This window comes from Oncorhynchus masou, chromosome 9 (genome assembly GCF_036934945.1).
Source record: "Oncorhynchus masou masou isolate Uvic2021 chromosome 9, UVic_Omas_1.1, whole genome shotgun sequence".
Lineage (NCBI taxonomy): Eukaryota > Metazoa > Chordata > Actinopteri > Salmoniformes > Salmonidae > Oncorhynchus > Oncorhynchus masou.
In genome coordinates this window covers 6,038,505-6,061,961 of record NC_088220.1, presented here as the reverse complement: position 1 = coordinate 6,061,961, position 23,457 = coordinate 6,038,505, and the positions used below count along the sequence as shown (strand labels likewise).

Sequence of the window (23,457 nt, the reverse complement as noted above, 5' to 3'; positions counted from 1 at the left end):
AGAGAGAGCCGTTGGGAAACATAGCTCAGGGGTGGCCAACCCTCCTAGAGAGAACAGCCGGACGTTGGGAAACATAGCTCAGGGGTGGCCAACCCTCCTAGAGAGAACAGCCGGACGTTGGGAAACATAGCTCAGGGGTGGCCAACCCTCCTAGAGAGAACAGCCGGACGTTGGGAAACATAGCTCAGGGGTGGCCAACCCTCCTAGAGAGAACAGCCGGACGTTGGGAAACATAGCTCAGGGGTGGCCAACCCTCCTAGAGAGAACAGCCGGACGTTGGGAAACATAGCTCAGGGGTGGCCAACTCTCCTAGAGAGAACAGCCGGACATTGGGAAACATAGCTCAGGGGTGGCCAACCCTCCTAGAGAGAACAGCCGGACGTTAGAGAGGGAAACATAGCTCAGGGGTGGCCAACCCTCCTAGAGAGAACAGCCGGACGTTGGGAAACATAGCTCAGGGGTGGCCAACCCTCCTAGAGAGAACAGCCAGACGTTGGGAAACATAGCTCAGGGGTGGCCAACCTTCCTAGAGAGAACAGCCAGACGTTGGGAAACATAGCTCAGGGGTGGCCAACCCTCCTAGAGAGAACAGCCGGACGTTGGGAAACATAGCTCAGGGGTGGCCAACCCTCCTAGAGAGAACAGCCAGACGTTGGGAAACATAGCTCAGGGGTGGCCAACCTTCCTAGAGAGAACAGCCAGACGTTGGGAAACATAGCTCAGGGGTGGCCAACCCTCCTAGAGAGAACAGCCAGACGTTGGGAAACATAGCTCAGGGGTGGCCAACCTTCCTAGAGAGAACAGCCGTTGGGAAACGTCAGGGGTGGGAAACGGACGTTGGGAAACATAGCTCAGGGGTGGCCAACCCTCCTAGAGAGAACAGCCAGACGTTGGGAAACATAGCTCAGGGGTGGCCAACCCTCCTAGAGAGAACAGCCGGACGTTGGGAAACATAGCTCAGGGGTGGCCAACCCTCCTAGAGAGAACAGCCGGACGTTGGGAAACATAGCTCAGGGGTGGCCAACCCTCCTAGAGAGAACAGCCGGACGTTGGGTAACATAGCTCAGGGGTGGCCAACCCTCCTAGAGAGAACAGCCGGACGTTGGGTAACATATCTCAGGGGTGGCCAACCTTCCTAGAGAGAACAGCCAGACGTTGGGTAACATAGCTCAGGGGTGGCCAACCCTCCTAGAGAGAACAGCCGGACGTTGGGAAACATAGCTCAGGGGTGGCCAACCCTCCTAGAGAGAGAGCAGGATTTTCTTCCAGCCCTATTTTAAAGAGAGTTCACCCAAATTACAAAAGACTAAATGTTTTGTGTCCTTACCTTGAAATCAGTCTTTGGACAAGGAGACTATGATTGGCTTACCAACTGGCTTAAAACATGAATATTTCCTGTGCAGTGTCTTGGTACATGTCCCATACAACTTTCCACCTGAGAACCAGGATCAATCCCTGATTCCTACCTTCCAACTGTTTCTAGCATTAGCATGTCTCCCTACAGTATTTAATTACTGTCTGATTAAAGTGTCAAACTGCTGAAAAAAAACACATGTAAAAAATATATTAGCTTACTTAAAATGTCACCCCCCCCCACACGCAAATCTCAAAGTAAAAAAAGTCACCCAATATTGAGTGTTCATTTAATGTTCAAAGCATACTGAATACACCTGACCTGTGTTTTTTTTAATTACAACAAATTCCACGCAGGTTATATGCCTAAGCCATGTCACAATATGTAGAATTGCAGGAAATGTGTTTTAAAACATTACAATTTTCCCTCCCTCTAGGGGCTGTGCTAGGAGGGAGGAAACAGCAATCACATAGCAAATCAAACTTTCTTCAAAAGCGCTGTTAGAGACTTCAGGACACTGTCTGCATGATAGATTGCTGACAGATTTCCCAGTGTACACCACTTCAAAGAGGATAAAATGAAGCAAGAATTTCAACGTAAACAACCCTGAGCTGCTCTTTTGCTCTGACATTCCTTTGGATTCAGATTATTGTAGGCTACAGTACCAGTCACCTGGCAGTTAACATGTGGCACAAAGCACAAAAAAAACATTGTCCATAAAAAAAGCTCTCTAAATAAAATGTTGTGTTCCTCTTTCCTATAAACATGTATGTCTGAAACAATTCCCTGTTGAAGATGAATCATGTTAAATGCGTTTACGCAGAACATGGTTTCCTGTATTCAAAGGAAAATCTGGTAAATCTTGTTTATCCGTATGACAACCTGAAATGACAAACATTGAGAAAAAGCAATCTAGGACTGACAAATTAGATTAAACCTTACAGCACCTCGGATGAGGTTACAGTGCACTGCGTTCTAGGCTTACAGATATTATGGCATTCCCCAAAAAATGGCACAAGATACACACGTGTAACAAGAACACAATAACATAAATAAATAGTTGTTTCAAAAATAATTTCTATGTAGTTCTCTTCGAGATTATAACATCAGTGGTAAATGAATAAACCAAGACTTCCTACAATCCTTCCCACACACCAAAGGAACCATCTCATAAGAGTAATCATTATACCAATACCCAATATACCCTGCAGTGGCTTATATGTTATATATTATATGCTTTAGATAATATAGTGACCTATATGTCTGCTTTAGATAAGGATCAAACATGGAACAAACTCTCAGAAATCAATGCTGCTCTGATTCCTAACCACGGAAACACCTCATTTAATCGACAGAATTGTTTTTAATGAAAACAACAATCTTGGTTGTAGAAAACACTCCACGTCTCAGAGAGGGAGCTCACTCCTCTCTGGCTTCGTCACTGATTTGATTGTTGTACACACACACAAAAGGTAAGACGGCTGCAGCAATGGGGATGATTGAATTATTCAGTTTGGCAGAGATTTCGTAGCAATTGTGTGGAGTGCCTTGTGTGGAGTGCCTTGAGTGGAGAGAGAGAGTGAGAGAGGTGGAGAGAGAGAGAGAGAGAGAGAGAGAGAGAGAGAGAGAGAGAGAGAGAGAGAGAGAGAGAGAGAGAGAGAGAGAGAAAGAGAGCGAAAGGGAGCGAAAGAGAGAGAGAACGAGAGAGAGAACGAGAGAGAGAACGAGAGAGACAGAGAGAGAGTGAGAGAGAGAGACAGAGAGAGAGAGAGAGAGAGAGAGAGAAAGAAAGAGAGCGAAAGGGAGCGAAAGAGAGAGAGAACGAGAGAGAGAACGAGAGAGTGAACGAGAGAGACAGAGAGAGAGAGACAGAGAGAGAGTGAGAGAGAGCGTCCTCTTGTTTCCTGCTCCATTAGACAGCCACATGCATAAATAGCCCACTACAGACCGTCATTAGTGATGCAGCTATATAGCCTGAGCACATCATTCTCAAGATCACAGTTACCACTCTGCTAATTTTCTCTATGCTCCTGACACCCCTAGAACAATGAAAGCTTTATGAGCAGAACAAAAAAAAACAGAAAGAGATTTACATTCACTACATCCAACTAACTATGTGTTGATGAAAAGCTGAGAAAAATGAGAAATTCAAGAAAACAAAGATAATTATCTACAAGTGTAATTGGGTTGAAAACTCTTTAAAAACGAAGAAAACTTGAAGCTGAGCCAGGGCTGGTCTGCAAACAATCCCTAGCCAGATGGACCGCTGACAGACATCACAATCTCATAGAAGATTATATGGGTCAATGTTAGTGTATATAAATATTGGTTTTGACTATTTATAGCAGCATCTCACTAACGTAATACTGATTTATGTGACTGATAATAAAATCAAATCAAAACTTCACACACGTTGAATACAACAAGTGCAATTAAAAAACAACAATGCAATTGAAAATATATATTTTTTACTAAATAAACTAAAGTAGAAATAAGTTACACAATAAAATAACAATAACGAGGCTATATACAGGGGGTACCGGTACTGAGTCGATGTGCGGGGGTACAGGCCATTTGATTAATGGCTTGGGGGTAGAAGCTGTTAAGGAGCCTTTTGTTATTAGACTTTGTGCACCGGTACTGCTTGCCGTGCAGTAGCAGAGAGAACAGTCTATGATTTGGGTGTCTGCAGTCTTTGACAATGTTTTGGGCCTTCCTCTGACACTGCCTAGTACATAGGTCGTGGATGGCAGGAAGCTTGGCCCCAGTGATGTACTGGGTCGTACACATTACCCTCTGTAGTGCCTTACGGTCAGAGGCCGAGTAGTTGCCATATCAGGCGGAGATGCAACTGGTCAGGATGCTGTCAATGGTGAAGCTATAAAACTTTTAGAGGATCTGGGGACCCATGTCAAATCTTTTCAGTCTCCTGAGGGGAAGTCAAGGATCCAGTTGCAGAGGGAGGTGTTGAATGCTGAGCTATAATCAATGAACAGTCAATGAACAGTATTCTCACATAGGTGATCATTTTTTCCAGTTGGGAAAGGACAGTGGATTGCAATAGAGATTGTATAATCTGTGGATCTGTTGGGGCCATATGGGAATTGGAAGGGGAAGATGTTGTTGATGTGAGCCATGACTAGCCTTTCAAAGCACTTCATGGCTACAGACGGTAGTGATTTAGGCAGGTTACCTTGGTGTTCTTGTGCACAGGGACTATGGTGGTCTGCTTTAAACATGTAGGTATAACATACTTGGTCAGGGAGAGGTTGAACATGTCAAATGTGTCACTGTTGGTTTGCGCATGCTCTGAGTACACGTCCTGGTAATTGGTGAATGTTGACCTGTTTAAAGGCTTTACTCACATTGGCTATGGAGAGTGTGATAACACAGTTGTCCAGAACATCTGGGGCAGCAGGTAGCCTGGCGGTTAGAGTGTTGGACTTGAAACTGAAAGGTTGAAATACCAAATGCCTGAGCTGACAAGGTAAAATAAATCTGTTGTTCTGCCCCTGAACAAGGCTGTTACTAGGCTGTCATTGAAAATAAGAATATGTTCTTAATTTCTTGGTGACACATCCGGATGAGAAGCATGCCCAAATTCAACTGCCTGCTACTCATCCCAGAAGATAAGATATGCATATTATTGGTAGATTTGGATATAAAACACTCTGAAGTTTCTAAAACTGTTTGAATCATGTCTGTGAGTATAACAGAACTTATTTAGCAAGCGAATCCCCGAGGACAAACAATTCCGATATTGTTTTTTTTGAGGTCACTCTCTTTTCAATGTATTTTCATTGGGAATCCAGATTTCTAAGGGACCTTCCTGCAGTTCCTATCGCGTTCACTGGATGTCAAAAGTCTTTAAAAATTGGTTGAAGTTTTTCCTTTGTGTAATGAAGAAGTACGGCCATCTTGAACGAGGGTCACTTGAAGTGTACTGTTAGAGGCGAGTGACCAGAAAGCTAACTACAGTTTGTTTCACTCCTGTATTGAACATAGATCATCCCGTCTTCAATTTTATTGATTATTTACATTAAAAAATACCTAAAGTTGTATTACAAAAGTAGTTTGAAATGTTTTGGCAAAGTTTACAGGTAACTTTTGAGATATTTTGTAGTGACGTTGCTCAAGTTGGAACCGGTGTTTTTCTGGATGAAATGCACCAAATAAATGGACATTTAGGATATATATCGACGGAATTAATCGAACAAAAGGACCATTTGTGATGTTTATGTCACGACTTCTGCCGAAGTCGTTGCATCTCCTTGTTCGGGCGGTGCTCGGCGTTCGACGTCTCCGGTCTTCTAGCCATCATTGATCCTTTTTTCATTTTCCATTGGTTTTGTCTTGTCTTCCCACACACCTGTTTTCAATCCCATTCATTACCTGTTGTGTATTTAACCCTCTGTAACCCCTCATGTCTTTGTCAAAGATTGTTTTATTGTCAGTATAGTGTGATTGTTGCATAGGTGCGCGTCGGGTCCTCGTACCCATGTTTGGTTTGTTTGTACATTTATTGTTATGGAGCATACTCGTGGAACTTTATTAAAAGACTCCATTTTACACTCAGTTTGCCTCTCCTGCGCCTGACTTCCCTGCCACCTATTACACCTATGTATGACAGGTTATGGGACATATTGTAGTGCCAACAAAAGAAGCTCATCAAAGTTAAGGCATGAATTATATTTTTATTTCTGCATTCTGTGTCGCGCCTGCAGGGTTGAACTATGCTTCTCTCGCTTTGTTTACGGAGGTGCTATCCTCAGATAATAGCATTGTTTGCTTTTGCCGAAAAGCCTTTTTGAAATCTGACATGTTGGCTAGATTCACAACAAGTGAAGCTTTAATTTGCTATCTTGCATGTGTGATTTAATGAAAGTTAGATTTTTATAGTAATTTATTTGAATTTGGCGCTCTGCATTATCCCTGGCTTTTGGCCAGGTGGGACGCTATGTGTCCTATTTTAAGCATCTGGATTAGTGTCCCACTCCTTGAAAGTGGCAGCTCTAGCCTTTAGCTCGGTGTGGATATTGCCTGTAATTCATGGCTTCTGGTTGGGATATGTACGTATGGTCACAGTGGAGACGACGTCGCCAATGCACTTACTGATGAAGCCGGTGAATGAGGTAGTATACTCCTCAATGCCATCGGGTGAAACCCAGAACATATTCCAGTCTGTGCTAGCAAAACAGTCCTATGGCTTAGCATCTGCATCACCTGACCATTTCCGTACTGAGCGAGTGAGCGAGTATTAGTTCCAGCTGCTATTCCAGCTGCATACTGGACCCTATTCCAACTAAACTACTGAAAGAGCTGCTTCCTGTGCTTGGCTCTCTTATGTTGAACATAATAAACGGCTCTCTATCCATCGGATGTGTTCCAAACTCACTAAAAGTCGCAGTAATAAAGCCTGTCTTGAAAAAGCCAAACCTTGACCCAGAAAATATAAAAAACTATCGGCCTATATCGAATCTTCCATTCCTCTCAAAAATTTTAGAAAAGGCTGTTGCGCAGCAACTTACTGCCTTCCTGAAGACAAACAATGTATACGAAATGCTTCAGTCTGGTTTTAGACCCCATCATAGCACTGAGATGGCACTTGTGAAGGTGGTAAATGACATTTTAATGGCATCGGACTGAGGCTCTGCATCTGTACTCATGCTCCTAGACCTTAGTGCTGCTTTTGATACCATCGATCACCACATTCTTTTGGAGAGATTGGAAACCCAAATTGGTCTACACGGACAAGTTCTGGCCTGGTTTAGATCTTATCTGTCGGAAAGATATCAGTTTGTCTCTGTGAATGGTTTGTCCTCTGACAAATCAACTGTAAATTTCGGTGTTCCTCAAGGTTCTGTTTTAGGACCACTATTGTTTTCACTATATATTTTACCTCTTGGGGATGTTATTCGAAAACATAATGTTAACTTTCACTGCTATGCAGATGACACACAGCTGTACATTTCAATGAAACAAGCCCCAAAATTGCCCTTGCTAGAAGCATGTGTTTCAGACATAAGGAAGTGGATGGCTGCAAACTTTCTACTTTTAAACTCGGACAAAACAGAAATGCTTGTTCTAGGTCCCAAGAAACAAAGAGATCTTCTGTTGAATCTGACAATTAATCTTAATGGCTGTACAGCCGTCTCAAATAAAACTGTGAAGGACCTCGGCGTTACCCTGGACCCTGATCTCTCTTTTGAAGAACATATCAAGACCATTTCAAGGACAGCTTTTTGCAAAAATCAGAAACTTTCTGTCCAAAAATGATGCAGAAAAATTAATCCATGCTTTTGTCACTTCTAGGTTAGACTACTGCAATGCTCTACTTTCCGGCTACCCGGATAAAGCACTAAACAAACTTCAGTTGGTGCTAAATACGGCTGCTAGAATCCTGACTAGAACCAAAAAAATGTATCATATTACTCCAGTGCTAGCCTCTCTACACTGGCTTCCTGTCAAAGCAAGGGCTGATTTCAAGGTTTTACTGCTAACCTACAAAGCATTACATGGGCTTGCTCCTACCTATCTCTCTGATTTGGTCCTGCCGTACATACCTACACGTACGCTACGGTCACAAGACGCAGGCCTCCTAATTGTCCCTAGAATTTCTAAGCAAACAGCTGGAGGCAGGGCTTTCTCCTATAGAGCTCCATTTTTATGGAACGGTCTGCCTACCCATGTCAGAGACGCAAACTCGGTCTCAACCTTTAAGTCTTTACTGAAGACTCATCTCTTCAGTGGGTCATATGATTGAGTGTAGTCTGGCCCAGGTGTGGGAAGGTGAACGGAAAGGCCCGGGAGCAACGGACCGCCCTTGCTGTCTCTGCCTGTTCCCCTCTCTCCACTGGGATTCTCTGCCTCTAACCCTATTACAGGGGCTGAGTCACTGGCTTACTTGGGGCTCTCTCATGCCGTCCCTGGAAGGGGTGCGTCACCTGAGTGGGTTGATTCACTGATGTGGTCATCCTGTCTGGGTTGGCGCCCCCCCTTGGGTTGTGCCATGGCGGAGATCTTTGTGGGCTATACTCAGCCTTGTCTCAGGATGGTAAGTTGGTGGTTGAAGATGTCCCTCTAGTGGTGTGGGGGCTGTGCTTTGGCAAAGTGGGTGGGGTTATATCCCTCCTGTTTGGCCCTGTCCGGGGGGTGTCCTTGGATGGGGCCACAGTGTTTCCTGACCCCTCCTGTCTCAGCCTCCAGTATTTATGCTGCAGTAGTTTATGTGTCGGGGGGCTAGGGTCAGTTTGTTATATCTGGAGTACTTCTCCTGTCCTATTCGGTGTCCTGTGTGAATCTAAGTGTGCGTTCTCTAATTCTCTCCTTCTCTCTTTCTTTCTCTCTCTTGGAGGACATGAGCCCTAGGACCATGCCTCAGGACTACCTGACATGATGACTCCTTGCTGTCCCCAGTCCACCTGGCTGTGCTGCTGCTCCAGTTTCAACTGTTCTGCCTTATTATTATTCGACCATGCTGGTCATTTATGAACATTTTAACATCTTGGCCATGTTCTGTTATAATCTCCACCCAGCATAGCCAGAAGAGGACTGGCCACCCCACATAGCCTGGTTCCTCTCTAGGTTTCTTCCTAGGTTTTGGCCTTTCTAGGGAGTTTTTCCTAGCCACCGTGCTTCTACACCTGCATTGCTTGCTGTTTGGGGTTTTAGGCTGGGTTTCTGTACAGCACTTTAAGATATCAGCTGATGTACGAAGGGCTATATAAATAACTTTGATTTGATTTTTTTTTTTTTTTGCTTTAGTTTTTGCTTAGGGCGGCAAGTAGCCTAGTGATTAGAGCATTGGTCCAGTAACCAAAAGGTTGCTGGATAAAATCCCAGAGCTGACAAGGGAAAAATCTGTAATTCTGCTCCTGAACAAGGCAGTTAACCCACTGTTCCCTGTTAGGCTGTCATTGTAAATAAGAATTTGTTCTTAACTGACTTGCCAACTAGGTTAAATTTTAAAAAGTAATCTGGGGGAAAGAATTATGGTCAGATTACGGGACATTACAGGGCTGCTTCCTACCGTTCTACGACAGATGCCGGAATCTGACGCTGTCGTAGTCCATGTGGGGTCAAACGACATTCGGAAACAGCTAAAAATTTAATTTTAAAGAACTGAAAGGTTCCAGAAAGCGGCCAGTTATTTCAGGTCGTTGGGCCGCGGGTGTAAAAGATTCAGCTCCTGGCAATACACACCTTGTTAAAAGATTACTCTGTTGGAATAACTTTTCTAGATAACTTTGCAAATGTTTGCTTGCAGAGGACTACAGGGGCTAGTTAGTTACTCTTAGCAAACAAGAAGAAAGTTACACAAGCTACTGGGGACCTACTTTGGGGAATCCACACCGATCTACTTTTTCTTTCTCACTACCCCAGTGGTGGATCTGGTGGAAGTGTTCCCGCTGGCTCTCCATAGCCGACTGGCTGGCACTCTGCAGGGTTCCCTCCCTGAAGGGGTCTCCCCCTTCCCTGGAGAATGGAGTTAGTAGGATGTTCCTGGATTACTTGGGGGATGTTCCTGTTCTTAATCCTACCAACCAGCCAAGTCAAAAACTTCCACGGTGAGGAGACTCATCAACAGTGAACAGACTGGCCAATAAAAATAAAATATTAAATATGGGCAAAAGAACACAGACACTCTGCCTAGAAGGCCAGCATCCCAGAGTCACCTCTTCACTGTTGACATTGAGACTGGTGTTTTGAGGGTACTATTTAATGAAGCTGCCCGTTTAGGACTTGTGAGTCGTCTGTTTCTCAAACTAGACACTCTAATGTACTTGTCCTCTTGCTCAGTTGTGCACCGAGGCCTCCCACTCCTCTATCTTGTCTGGTTAGAGACAGTTTGCGCTGTTCTGTGAAGGGAGTACTGTAGTACACAGCATGGGACGAGATCTTCAGTTTCTGGGCAATTTCTCGCATGGATTAGTCTTCATTTCTCAGAACAAGAATTGACGAGTTTCAGAAGAAAGTCTTTGTTTCTGGCCATTTTGAGCCTGTAATTGAACCCACAAATGTTAATGCTCCAGATACTCACCTAGTCTAAAGAAGGCCATTTTTATTGCTTATTAATCAGAACAATAGTTTTCAGCTGTACGAACATAATTGCAAAAGGGTTTTCTAATAATCGATTAGCCTTTAAAATGATACACTTGGATTAGCTAACACAATGTGCCATTGGAACACAGGAGTGATGGTTGCTGATAATGGGCCTCTGTAGGCCTATGCAGATATTTCATTAAAAATAAGCCGTTTCCAACTACAATAGTAATTTACAACATTAACAATGTCTACACTGTATTTCTGATCTATTTTATTTTATTTTTAATGGACAATTTTTAAGTGACCCAAAACATTTGAATGGTAGTGTAGGTTTGCACCAGTTGTGTTAGTTCTCAGTGAGAAGCTAGCATTTAGCCAGTGATTTTCCAGGTTTACATTAAGCTATTTATAGTAGTTTGACATTTGCATACCCTCTCTCTGTGAGGATGTGCATAGTCTACTGTAGTGATCCTCTTTTCACCAAGGACGTACTTCCCTCAAGGGAATTGATTAGCTTTACAGTTTTTGAAATATGAAGTAACTTTGATAAGCAATTAAATAGTTTCTTTTGCTTCTGTGTTTCATGTGTTTCTTTAGCCTTTCAAGTACACTGTCAGATTTAAAACCTACAACGAGGCATAGTTAAGCTCTCTGGTTGGGTTCATAGTTAAGATCTCTGGTTGGGTTCATAGTTAAGATCTCTGGTTGGGTTCATAGTTAAGATCTCTGGTTGGGTTCATAGTTTAGATCTCTGGTTGGGTTCAAAGTTTAGATCCCTGGTTGGGTTCATAGTTTAGATCTCTGGTTGGTTCATCGTTTATATCTCTGGTTGGGTTCATCGTTTAGATCTCTGGTTGGGTTCGTAGTTTAGATCTCTGTTTGGGTTCATAGTTTAGATCTCTGATTGGGTTCATTGTTTAGATCTCTGGTTGGGTTCGTAGTTTAGATCTCTGTTTGGGTTCATAGTTTAGATCTCTGATTGGGTTCATAGTTAAGATCTCTGGTTGGGTTCATGGTTAAGAGCTCTGGTTGTGTTCATTGTTAAGACGTCTGATTGTGTTCATTGTTAAGAGCTCTGGTTGTGTTCATGCCTTGCAATTGAATTGGATTCTAACAGTATGGTGTTATGGCAAACTATAACAGACAACATGGGATTCCTTACATATACACTATATATATATTTGAATATTCTTAAATAGTTATACTGTAGATGTGCACTTCAAAAGTACTGTTTGTAGAATATGTCCATCCTAACGTCTATTTAAAACTCTTCCTGATGAAAGATGGATATCTAAACAGTTTCATCATTTCTTCCCTTTTGTCGAGTTGTGCAGTTACAAGAAAAACAACAACACTTCATATTTCTTGCAATTTTATCCCTCAGGCTGAACTGATGAGCCAATTATTATTGTTTGTCCAACTAACCAATCCAGCAACACAGCAGTTGTGAAGGGCATGGCCCGTTGTTGACCTAGACAGTACAATGTAGAATGACAATCTTACTAAAAAATTACAAATCACCGAATAGATGATTTCGAGGTTATTTTTAGTCTTAATGGGCTTCTGTTATAAGTAAAGGAAATGCAGGGAAGCTGAATAGACAGTATAATATAATGAAGAAAGGACAGACAGACAGACAGACAGACAGACAGACAGACAGACAGACAGACAGACAGACAGACAGTATAATATAATGAAGGAAGGACAGACAGACAGTATAATATAATGAAGGACAGACAGACAGACAGACAGTATAATATAATGAAGGAAGGACAGACAGACAGACAGTATAATATAATGAAGGACAGACAGACAGACAGTATAATATAATGAAGGAAGGACAGACAGACAATATAATATAATGAAGGAAGGACAGACAGACAGACAAACAGACAGACAGACTGACAGACAGACAGACAGACAGACAGACAGACAGACAGACAGACAGACAGACAGACAGACAGACAGTATAATATAATGAAGGACAGACAGACAGACAGACATACAGTATAATATAATGAAGGAAGGACAGACAGACAGTATAATATAATGAAGGACAGACAGACAGACAGACAGTATAATATAATGAAGGACAGACAGACAGACAGTATAATATAATGAAGGAAGGACAGACAGACAATATAATATAATGAATGAAGGACAGACAGACAAACAGACAGACAGACTGACAGACAGACAGACAGACAGACAGACAGACAGACAGTATAATATAATGAAGGACAGACAGACAGACAGACAGTATAATATAATGAAGGAAGGACAGACAGACAGTATAATATAATGAAGGACAGACAGACAGTATAATATAATGAAGGACAGACAGACAGTATAATATAATGAATGAAGGACAGACAGACAGTATAATATAATGAAGGAACGACAGACAGGCAGTTTAATATAATGAAGGACAGACAGACAGGCAGTATAATATAATGAATGAAGGACAGACAGACAGTATAATATCATGAAGGAACGACAGACAGGCAGTTTAATATATTGCAATGAGAAGGTCCAATGTCCTGATTAATAAGAAGAGTCATGGGAAATGTGCAATACAATGCAAAAAGACTTTAATAAATTCCAGAAGCTCACACATACATAAACAAAACATTTATATACAGTTTTTTTCTCCACATAATTGGCAAATCAAAGTTAATTACAGAGTATGTAAGGAGCATATTGGACTTCACATTGAATAATAGTGAGGTTGCTGTTCCATAGGCATCTGTCTCCCTTTACAGAAGATTAAAAAAAACTGTCTTCTCTCATGTATATTTTTTTCTAATTTCTCCCAAAGATCAGTTAAATCAAATGATGATTACAGTGCTAAGATTCTCTGTATAGTTCACACTGCGGTTCTACTCAGTAGTAATACATTTGATACCATAATTACATTCGGTACCTTCTCCAGAAACGATGGGGATCATTAGGAAGGTATCGTATATGTGTCACACATACTGTACATACAGCCTCGTCTACCAAAGCAGTCTCTTTCGTAAGACAACCATTAAACATCATGACTATTAACAACAGTGCTAACCCACCAAGCTGTTTATTAGTGTAGTATTGAAGATAGTAATTAAGATCAGGACATGACCACGATGAGTGTTTACACAATGCAATAGAGGCAGGGTAGCCTAGTGGTTAGAGTGTTGGACTAGTAACCGAAAGGTTGCAAGTTCAAACCCCCGAGCTGACAAGGTACAAATCTGTCGTTCTGCAGGCAGTTATCCCACTGTTCCTAGGCTGTCATTGGGAAAAAAAAAAATGTTCTTAACTGACTTGCCTAGTTAAATAAAAGGTAAAATATTTATATATTTGTGTGGACCAGAAACCGAAAGGTGTATAATATTGAAAGTGGATTGTAAAGATTCATTTGTCTTCGCCTTATTTATGTTAATAAATTGAAACCTGCTGAGTGTTGCTTGTACTACTACTACTCATTTCAGGTGTTCAATATTTATCTCTCTTAATTTCACTTGAACAAATAATGCATTGATATAAATAGGTGCACAAAATCAAGTTTGACTTTTTTGTTGTTGTTGCTTTAATCCAACCAAGTGGTGTCAACGAACTGCCTGAGTTTTCCCACTTGGAAACATCATTTGAAATATGTAATATTATATCTCACAGGTTAAGTCGGCTCTGACTTGTGGGATCTGATTATCTGACTCTAGTACACTCAGGTTAAACCATAGTGCTCTACTGTGAATCGGTCTATCTGACTCTAGTACACTCAGGTTAAACCATGGCGCTCTACTGTGAATCGGTCTATCTGACTCTAGTACACTCAGGTTAAACCATGGCGCTCTACTGTGAATCGGTCTATCTGACTCTAGTACACTCAGGTTAAACCATGGCGCTCTACTGTGAATCGGTCTATCTGACTCTAGTACACTCAGGTTAAACCATGGTGCTCTACTGTGAATCGGTCTATCTGACTCTAGTACACTCAGGTTAAACCATGGCGCTCTACTGTGAATCGGTCTATCTGACTCTAGTACACTCAGGTTAAACCATGGTGCTCTACTGTGAATCGGTCTATCTGACTCTAGTACACTCAGGTTAAACCATGGCGCTCTACTGTGAATCGGTCTATCTGAATCTAGTACACTCAGGTTAAACCATGGTGCTCTACTGTGAATCGGTCTATCTGACTCTAGTACACTCAGGTTAAACCATAGTGCTCTACTGTGAATCGGTCTATCTGACTCTAGTACACTCAGCGTAAACCATGGCGCTCTACTGTGAATCGGTCTATCTGACTCTAGTACACTCAGGTTAAACCATAGTGCTCTACTGTGAATCGGTCTATCTGACTCTAGTACACTCAGGTTAAACCATGGTGCTCTACTGTGAATCGGTCTATCTGACTCTAGTACACTCAGGGTAAACCATGGCACTCTACTGTGAATCGGTCTATCTGACTCTAGTGCACTCAGGTTAAACCATGGTGCTCTACTGTGAGTCGGTCTATCTGACTCTAGTACACTCAGGTTAAACCATGGCGCTCTACTGTGAATCGGTCTATCTGACTCTAGTACACTCAGGTTAAACCATGGCGCTCTACTGTGAATCGGTCTATCTGACTCTAGTACACTCAGGTTAAACCATGGCGCTCTACTGTGAATCGGTCTATCTGACTCTAGTACACTCAGGTTAAACCATGGTGCTCTACTGTGAATCGGTCTATCTGACTCTAGTACACTCAGGTTAAACCATGGTGCTCTACTGTGAATCGGTCTATCTGACTCTAGTACACTCAGGGTAAACCATGGCGCTCTACTGTGAATCGGTCTATCTGACTCTAGTACACTCAGGTTAAACCATGGTGCTCTACTGTGAATCGGTCTATCTGACTCTAGTACACTCAGGTTAAACCATGGCGCTCTACTGTGAATCGGTCTATCTGACTCTAGTACACTCAGGTTAAACCATGGTGCTCTACTGTGAATCGGTCTATCTGACTCTAGTACACTCAGGTTAAACCATGGTGCTCTACTGTGAATTGGTCTATCTGACTCTAGTACACTCAGGGTAAACCATGGCGCTCTACTGTGAATCGGTCTATCTGACTCTAGTACACTCAGGTTAAACCATGGTGCTCTACTGTGAATCGGTCTATCTGACTCTAGTACACTCAGGTTAAACCATAGTGCTCTACTGTGAATCGGTCTATCTGACTCTAGTACACTCAGGGTAAACCATCAGGTTAAACCATGGTGCTCTACTGTGAATCGGTCTATCTGACTCTAGTACACTCAGGTTAAACCATAGTGCTCTACTGTGAATCGGTCTATCTGACTCTAGTACACTCAGGTTAAACCATGGTGCTCTACTGTGAATCGGTCTATCTGACTCTACTACACTCAGGGTAAACCATGGCGCTCTACTGTGAATCGGTCTATCTGACTCTAGTGCACTCAGGTTAAACCATGGTGCTCTACTGTGAATCGGTCTATCTGACTCTAGTACACTCAGGTTAAACCATGGCGCTCATCTGTTTAGTCCTACATAGAACAGCTTTTGATTATGAACAGAGCCTTTCGGGTCCCTTGTGATTGTGGCTCAAAGTATTAAACTCATCCTCTCTATTATGAGGTACAATTCCCTACTGTCCTACGGAGGCAATCAGTAGACACAGTCCTCCTAGTCCTGGTAAATCACCACAATGTGGTGTTCCAGTCCAGTGGGCCATGTATATTAACACCAGCCACACTCTTCACTACTAACACCAGCTGTGGTGTTCCAGTCCAGTGGGCCATGTATATTAACACCAGCCACACTCTTCACTACTAACACCAGCTGTGGTGTTCCAGTCCAGTGGGCCATGTATATTAACACCAGCCACACTCTTCACTACTAACACCAGCTGTGGTGTTCCAGTCCAGTGGGCCATGTATATTAACACCAGCCACACTCTTCACTACTAACACCAGCTGTGGTGTTCCAGTCCAGTGGGCCATGTATATTAACACCAGCCACACTCTTCACTACTAACACCAGCTGTGGTGTTCCAGTCCAGTGGGCCATGTATATTAACACCAGCCACAGTCTTCACTATTAACACCAGCTGTGGTGTTCCAGTCCAGTGGGCCATGTATATTAACACCAGCCACACTCTTCACTACTAACACCAGCTGTGGTGTTCCAGTCCAGTGGGCCATGTATATTAACACCAGCCACACTCTTCACTACTAACACCAGCTGTGGTGTTCCAGTCCAGTGGGCCATGTATATTAACGCCAGCCACACTCTTCACTACTAACACCAGCTGTGGTGTTCCAGTCCAGTGGGCCATGAATATTAACACCAGCCACACTCTTCACTACTAACACCAGCTGTGGTGTTCCAGTCCAGTGGGCCATGTATATTAACACCAGCCACACTCTTCACTACTAACACCAGCTGTGGTGTTCCAGCCAAGTGGGCCATGTATATTAACGCCAGCCACACTCTTCACTACTAACACCAGCTGTGGTGTTCCAGTCCAGTGGGCCATGTATATTAACGCCAGCCACACTCTTCACTACTAACACCAGCTGTGGTGTTCCAGTCCAGTGGGCCATGTATATTAACACCAGCCACACTCTTCACTACTAACACCAGCTGTGGTGTTCCAGTCCAGTGGGCCATGTATATTAACACCAGCCACACTCTTCACTACTAACACCAGCTGTGGTGTTCCAGCCCAGTGGGCCATGTATATTAACACCAGCCACACTCTTCACTACTAACACCAGCTGTGGTGTTCCAGTCCAGTGGGCCATGTATATTAACACCAGCCACACTCTTCACTACTAACACCAGCTGTGGTGTTCCAGCCCAGTGGGCCATGTATATTAACACCAGCCACACTCTTCACTACTAACACCAGCTGTGGTGTTCCAGTCCAGTGGGCCATGTATATTAACACCAGCCACACTCTTCACTACTAACACTGGCACTGTAAGTGTATGGGGACTATACGAGGCGATCATTGACATAAAGGTACATGGTGACATGGGAAGAACAGTCGTATATGTAGTCCCATCCGCAATAGACCCATTAGTAGTAGACCCATCCGCAGTAGACCCATTAGTAGTAGACCCATTAGCAGTAGACCCATTAGTAGTAGACCCATTAGTAGTAGGCCCATTAGTATTAGGGCCATTAGTATTAGGGCCATTAGCAGTAGGCCCATTAGCAGTAGACCCATTAGCAGTAGGCCCATTAGTATTAGGGCCATTAGCAGTAGGCCCATTAGAAGTAGTCCCATTAGTAGTAGGCCCATTAGTAGTAGGCCCATTATCAGTAGGCCCATTAGTAGTAGGCCCATTAGTATTAGGGCCATTAGCAGTAGACCCATTAGTAGTAGACCCATCCACAATAGACCCATTAGTAGTAGACCCATTAGTAGTAGACCCATTAGTAGTAGACCCATTAGTAGTAGGCCCATTAGCAGTAGGCCCATTAGCAGTAGGCCCATTAGTAGTAGGCCCATTAGCAGTAGGCCCATTAGTAGTAGACCCATTAGCAGTAGACCCATTGTTAGTAGACACATCCGCAGTAGACCCATTAGTAGTAGACCCATTAGTAGTAGGCCCATTAGTAGTAGACCCATTAGTAGTAGACCCATTAGCAGTAGACCCATTAGTAGTAGACACATCCGCAGTAGACCCATTAGTAGTAGACCCATTAGTAGTAGACCCATTAGCAGTAGACCCATTAGTAGTAGACACATCCGCAGTAGACCCATTAGTAGTAGGCCCATTAGCAGTAGGCCCATTAGCAGTAGGCCCATTAGTAGTAGGCCCATTAGCAGTAGGCCCATTAGTAGTAGGCCCATTAGTAGTAGGCCCATTAGCAGTAGTCCCATTAGCAGTAGTCCCATTAGCAGTAGGCCCATTAGCAGTAGGTCTAGCTTGCAGCATAACACATAGCCAGTCAGTATATCCACAAGCAAGCCCAAAAATAGCAAATTAAATTGATTAAAAAGCAAGGAAAAAAAACAAATAACAACAGACACCAGGTATGTAAACGTTAGTCAAACAAGGGAAAAAAAACAAATAACAACAGACACCAGGTATGTAAACGTTAGTCAAACAAGGGAAAAAAAACAAATAACAACAGACATCAGGTATGTAAACTGTAGTCCAACATAATCAATAAATATAAACATAGTCAACTATGTGATAAATATAAATAAATACACATAAACATATATAGGTAACAGAATAAAGTACAGAAGAAATATTCATTGTATTTGTACTGTATGGTTTTTATACATGGGGGTGGGTTATATCGTGAGTCATCATCTAGGAGATAGATATAATAAGAGATACTGTAAATGGTGGCTTTCGATAATGTATTTCAAACCTCCTACAGGATTCACAAGGAGAGTTTTTGTCAAGTTTCAGGCAGGCAACAATGTGTCTTAATTTCTGTGAAAATTATTCAAGTTCTACTTTTTTTCTTTATCGGCAAACAAAAAATTAAATAAAGGAAATTAACATGTTCCTTTTTTTGTTGGTTGGTGTTTTTGTAGACTGTGGAGACTGCATAGTATGAGATTCACCTCTTCGTCTGTGCCTTCCTCCCTCTCCCTCTCTCTCTCTCCCTCTCTCTTTCTCTCTCTAGGTACTGGCAGCTAGAGATTGATTTTTATCCTGTGGCAGCGACTTGTACCTGAGCCACAGAGTGTGTCATAGAGTGGTGGGTTCAGTGCCGTCTCCTGTAATATAGAGAGACAGACAGATATAGGGAGATTGAAGTTACAATATAATCCAGCTCTTAGAAATCTAATCTGTAGTAGGCTGTTAAACTCTATTACACTCGGAACAGTGAATACAAAAATCTCTAGATCATTTTGTATTCAAAAAGCATTCTTCAAGGTACAGCTGACAATCAGGTATGATTTCCTCGCCAGATGAAGTCCTTGAAGAATACTACATGAGAGCATAAACGTGTGCATTTTACTGTGATCATCAGAGCATGCAATTCTCTCCAATAGATTTAACTCCAAATGTATAATTACATCCACCACCCTACTGCAACACTTCGTTTTAACCCTGAAAACGGCATTTTGTCTCTCGTACTGTAGTCCTTACTCTGGCACTCTTCAGTAGGTACCTTCTGATAGGTACAGGTCTTGACATTCACGAGGTCTGCGCCAAAACTATAACAGACACATCTGTCGATATCTGAATCATCATGTTGAATCTGACCTTGAGCTGCTGCTTACATTAGGCCTACCTACATTATGCATATTGGTTATAGAGGCAAACGCCTAAATCAGCTGGTAAGAGGTGATACAACAGACCCCCCCATCCCGCCCGTCCGCCCACCCCTCATCTACTGTCTACTGGCATCACAAGTCATTACAGCAGCTTGGTTAGAATTTTCCATCACAACCCTACCCTTATAGAAAAAAACCATGAATACATTTTTTTTTTAAACACACAAGTTCCAAAAATAAGTTTATGTTATTCTCTACGTGACAACATGTACATAAACATGGGTAAACATAAAACGACACATTCCCCCCCCCAAAAAAAAACATGTCAAATAATGTGATTTTTCTAGAATGTCAAATCATGTGATTTTCTACATGTGCTATATCATGTGGTTTTTCTACATGTCAAATCATGTGATTGTCTACATGTCAAATCATGTGATTTTCTACATGTGCTATATAATGTGGTTTTTCTACATGTCAAATCATGTGATTTTCTACATGTCAAATCATGTGATTTTCTACATGTGCTATATCATCTGGATTTTCTTGTAAGGGTTGGCTATAACACTTAGCTAGAGTGATTGTTTTAGGTAATATATTGTAAATTACAACAACAGCATAATCACATCTGCCGTCCTTTCAAATGTTCATGTTCTGAGATCATGTCAAATGGTAATATCTATGTACAGTATGTTAAGTATGAATATGTTAATGGCTCTGCTAGCTAAGAAAACACACAAACCACAGGAGGGTTTGGTCTGACATCAACAACTGACCTGGTATGCACTATGGCCCTGTGGAATATGGGACAAACAAAAGAGCATATTGGCCTCTTTGCTGTTGCATATTCATGCCCGTGTCTGAGATCACTCAGCCAGCCAGGGAGGTTGCTCACTTGATCTGCCACAACTAAAGCACAGATGGAGACAGAGGTTTCCCTCATGTCACCGGGAGGGGATTGACCTCTAAATCTACCGGCTGGGAACAGGGAGATAGACAGAGATAAAAGAAAAGGAAGGCAGATATGAGGGAGGGAATAAAAGAGAGAAGGGAAGCTAGGGAGAGAGGAAAAGAGGCCCTGGTGCACTGAGCAGATCCTACCAAACAAAGCTCTTAGGATATTAAGATACCATATGGTGTCATAAATATGTCGTCTCTGAAGTCTTTTTTGACAAGCTTCCCTCTTTAGCGCCTACATCTGTAAGTCCCCTTAAACATTCATCTGACCTTCATCTGTAAGTCTCCTGTGTCTCCTATTAGGATTCAATGTGTGCTGTTATATCCTTTATCCTCTAGCTGCTTTAGGTAAAAGGTCAATGGAAGAGGCACGTAAAATCACTGTCTTTCACTTTCATGAACAAATAAAAACATCACAATCTGCTTTATCCTGTATTTTGGACTTTTTGTATTACAGGTTTATGCTCAGGGAGATTGAGCGATGTCTACTTCCCATATGCTGCTTTTGTTAAGGCCAGGCTGACTTGACCGGATCACAGTTGTGAATTCCACACTCTATAAAACATGTTCATTTTACGAGATAAAGAAAAACATGAATGTTAATATTCCGGTGGAGCATTAGAGAATGTATCTGAACTGTATCAACGTTCAAAGAGGAATCTATTGGAGCGAGAGTTTACAGACAAGTCAAAAACTAGGAAGTTGAAGCCAGTATTGTCAGTCATTGGCTGTCAGAGGTCCAATAATATTAAAAACCTAGTAACTGCCAATGATATTTAGGTATTGTTATGTTTGTTCCTTGTATAATGACAAACCGGGGCGTAGGTTAAACTACTTTTAATGAACATATACTTCAGCTAAAAAAACTCCTTATTGAGCCATGCAAGGCAACCCCCCCCCCCCCCCCCTCCCGCGCATAGCCTGCTGGGTAACGTAGTCTAAATGTTATTAACACATAACAACACAGGTATACCTGATATAATCTTAACAATCCTAAAGGACATTGACTTCCTTCCTTTTTTTATCTATTATTCTCCCCCGAAACCTAATTACAGAGATTTTAATCATATTGTATTATGAGTGATTAACCCTTTAATGCATTTAATTAGCCTTTTGAGCTCTAGATTCTCACCAAAGCCTGATATATTTCACGTGTAGGCTTTGAATAAGCACACTTCACTGTCATATCTAATGCCAACAGGGAGGCCCTACTTTTCAAACGCTCCAGGTGACAGGAGATTACAATAGAGATAATAGATCATCCTGACATCTCTAAGGTGGTGCTGGTCTTTCAGGTTGAACAACACTGTCCCACTTTAGACCAAAAGCATGTGTTTGACAGAATCTGACCAAATATTATGACCAATAATTACATAAAAAACAAAAAAGTGATTAAACTCAAAATGCCTGACCAATAATTACCCCACAAGATACAGATATTGATTCAATTCAACTCGCAAAGCCTTTTTCAGATTAGCAAACCCAGATTAACAAACCCTACACTAGATAAAATATAATGATTGAACAGCTGATTCGGCACATTACAAGGACGGAGGAGAATGGTGATTTAATCATGAATTCATTCAGATTAGCTTAAAGGAGAAGTATTTCTCACTGATGAAAAACATCAGGAATATATGAAATACACCATTAATACTGCCCCCCACCCCCCCAAAAAAAATACATTTTTTTTTTAAATCAGAATTTATCATAATTTTTTTTACCAAAACATTGGATAAATATTTGTGTGTATTTCAGGGGGTCTTTTAGTGTAGGACATAACCAGTATGAGTACAAAGCCATTCTGACAACTTGACAGGGAGCATTACAAACATAAAGGGAAGCATATGTTCCTGTACTGGCTCTGCAAGTAGGCTTACGGATAATGTACCATGGGCAGTGTTGCTTTTAAATGGGTATTAAATAAAAGATTGGTGAGAGGGAAAAGAATATCTGCTTTGTGTGGGTGTCTCTTTAAATTACCATGTACACAACTCATTTGTAAGAACTATGCTACAAGGGATTGAAAATGATAGACAGTAATCTGTAAGAACTATGCAACAACAGATTTCAAAAGGATGGAAAAGCTTCAAGAGGCCACAATGAGGGCAACAAGGCAAACCCCCCTCCCCCCCCAAAAATTAGTACAATTCTATGAAGATTGACAAGTACAAAATTCAAGAATGTTACCCTGCAACAAATAAAATCCATAAAAGATGTATGATAAAACTGCACCAGGATGTGTTATTTTAGATGTGAACAAAAATCATGAAAAACAAAAAACAAAAGACAAAAAAAAAACAACCTACAAACTAATCCCCGCATTTATAATCAAATGTATCGTACTGTATGAAAGAATCCCATGCTATGACCATTAATACTGAATTAATGAATTAATAAATTAATGAATGTATATTAACGACTACCAATGATGAACCCTGACCTATATTAATTCTGTCTCTCTACCACACCATAACGACTACCAATGACGAACCCTGACCTATATTACAACACCAATCACCTGCTTTAAAAAAGAGATCCCGGCAAGCTAAGTCATTACAGATTCTAATGAATTGGTTAAATGGGCTCAGCAACCATCTTTTACTGACTCTATCTAGCTACCCCCTCCTCCGATTGGTCCTAAGCCCTCGTCTATCTACCTTCTCTTTCTATTGGTCCCAAGACCCTTTCTAGCTATCTCCTCTTTCTATTGGTCCCAAGCCTCAATCTTTACCTTGATCTTATTTACCCACCAAACTGTCTCCATTCCATAGAGCTCCGACCCGCTCTGCTCTGCTCTGCTCTGCCCTGCTCTGCTCTGCTCTGCCCTGCCCTGCCCTGCCCTGCCCTGCTCTGCCCTGCT

The 23,457-nt window shown here is 42.0% G+C and overlaps 1 protein-coding gene across 2 annotated transcripts in view; it reads right to left on the bottom strand.

Annotated features, from left to right (window-relative positions):
* Positions 1-18,659: 18,659 nt before the first annotated feature.
* LOC135545450 (protocadherin-11 X-linked-like) overlaps positions 18,660-23,457 on the bottom strand; it is a 36,216-nt gene continuing 31,418 nt past the window's right edge. For both annotated transcript variants that reach the window (XM_064973070.1, XM_064973071.1), the window contains one exon: positions 18,660-19,133. In XM_064973070.1, coding sequence (XP_064829142.1) covers positions 19,050-19,133 — 84 coding nt within the window. In that variant the 3' untranslated portion in view covers positions 18,660-19,049. The remainder of the gene's footprint in view (positions 19,134-23,457) is intronic.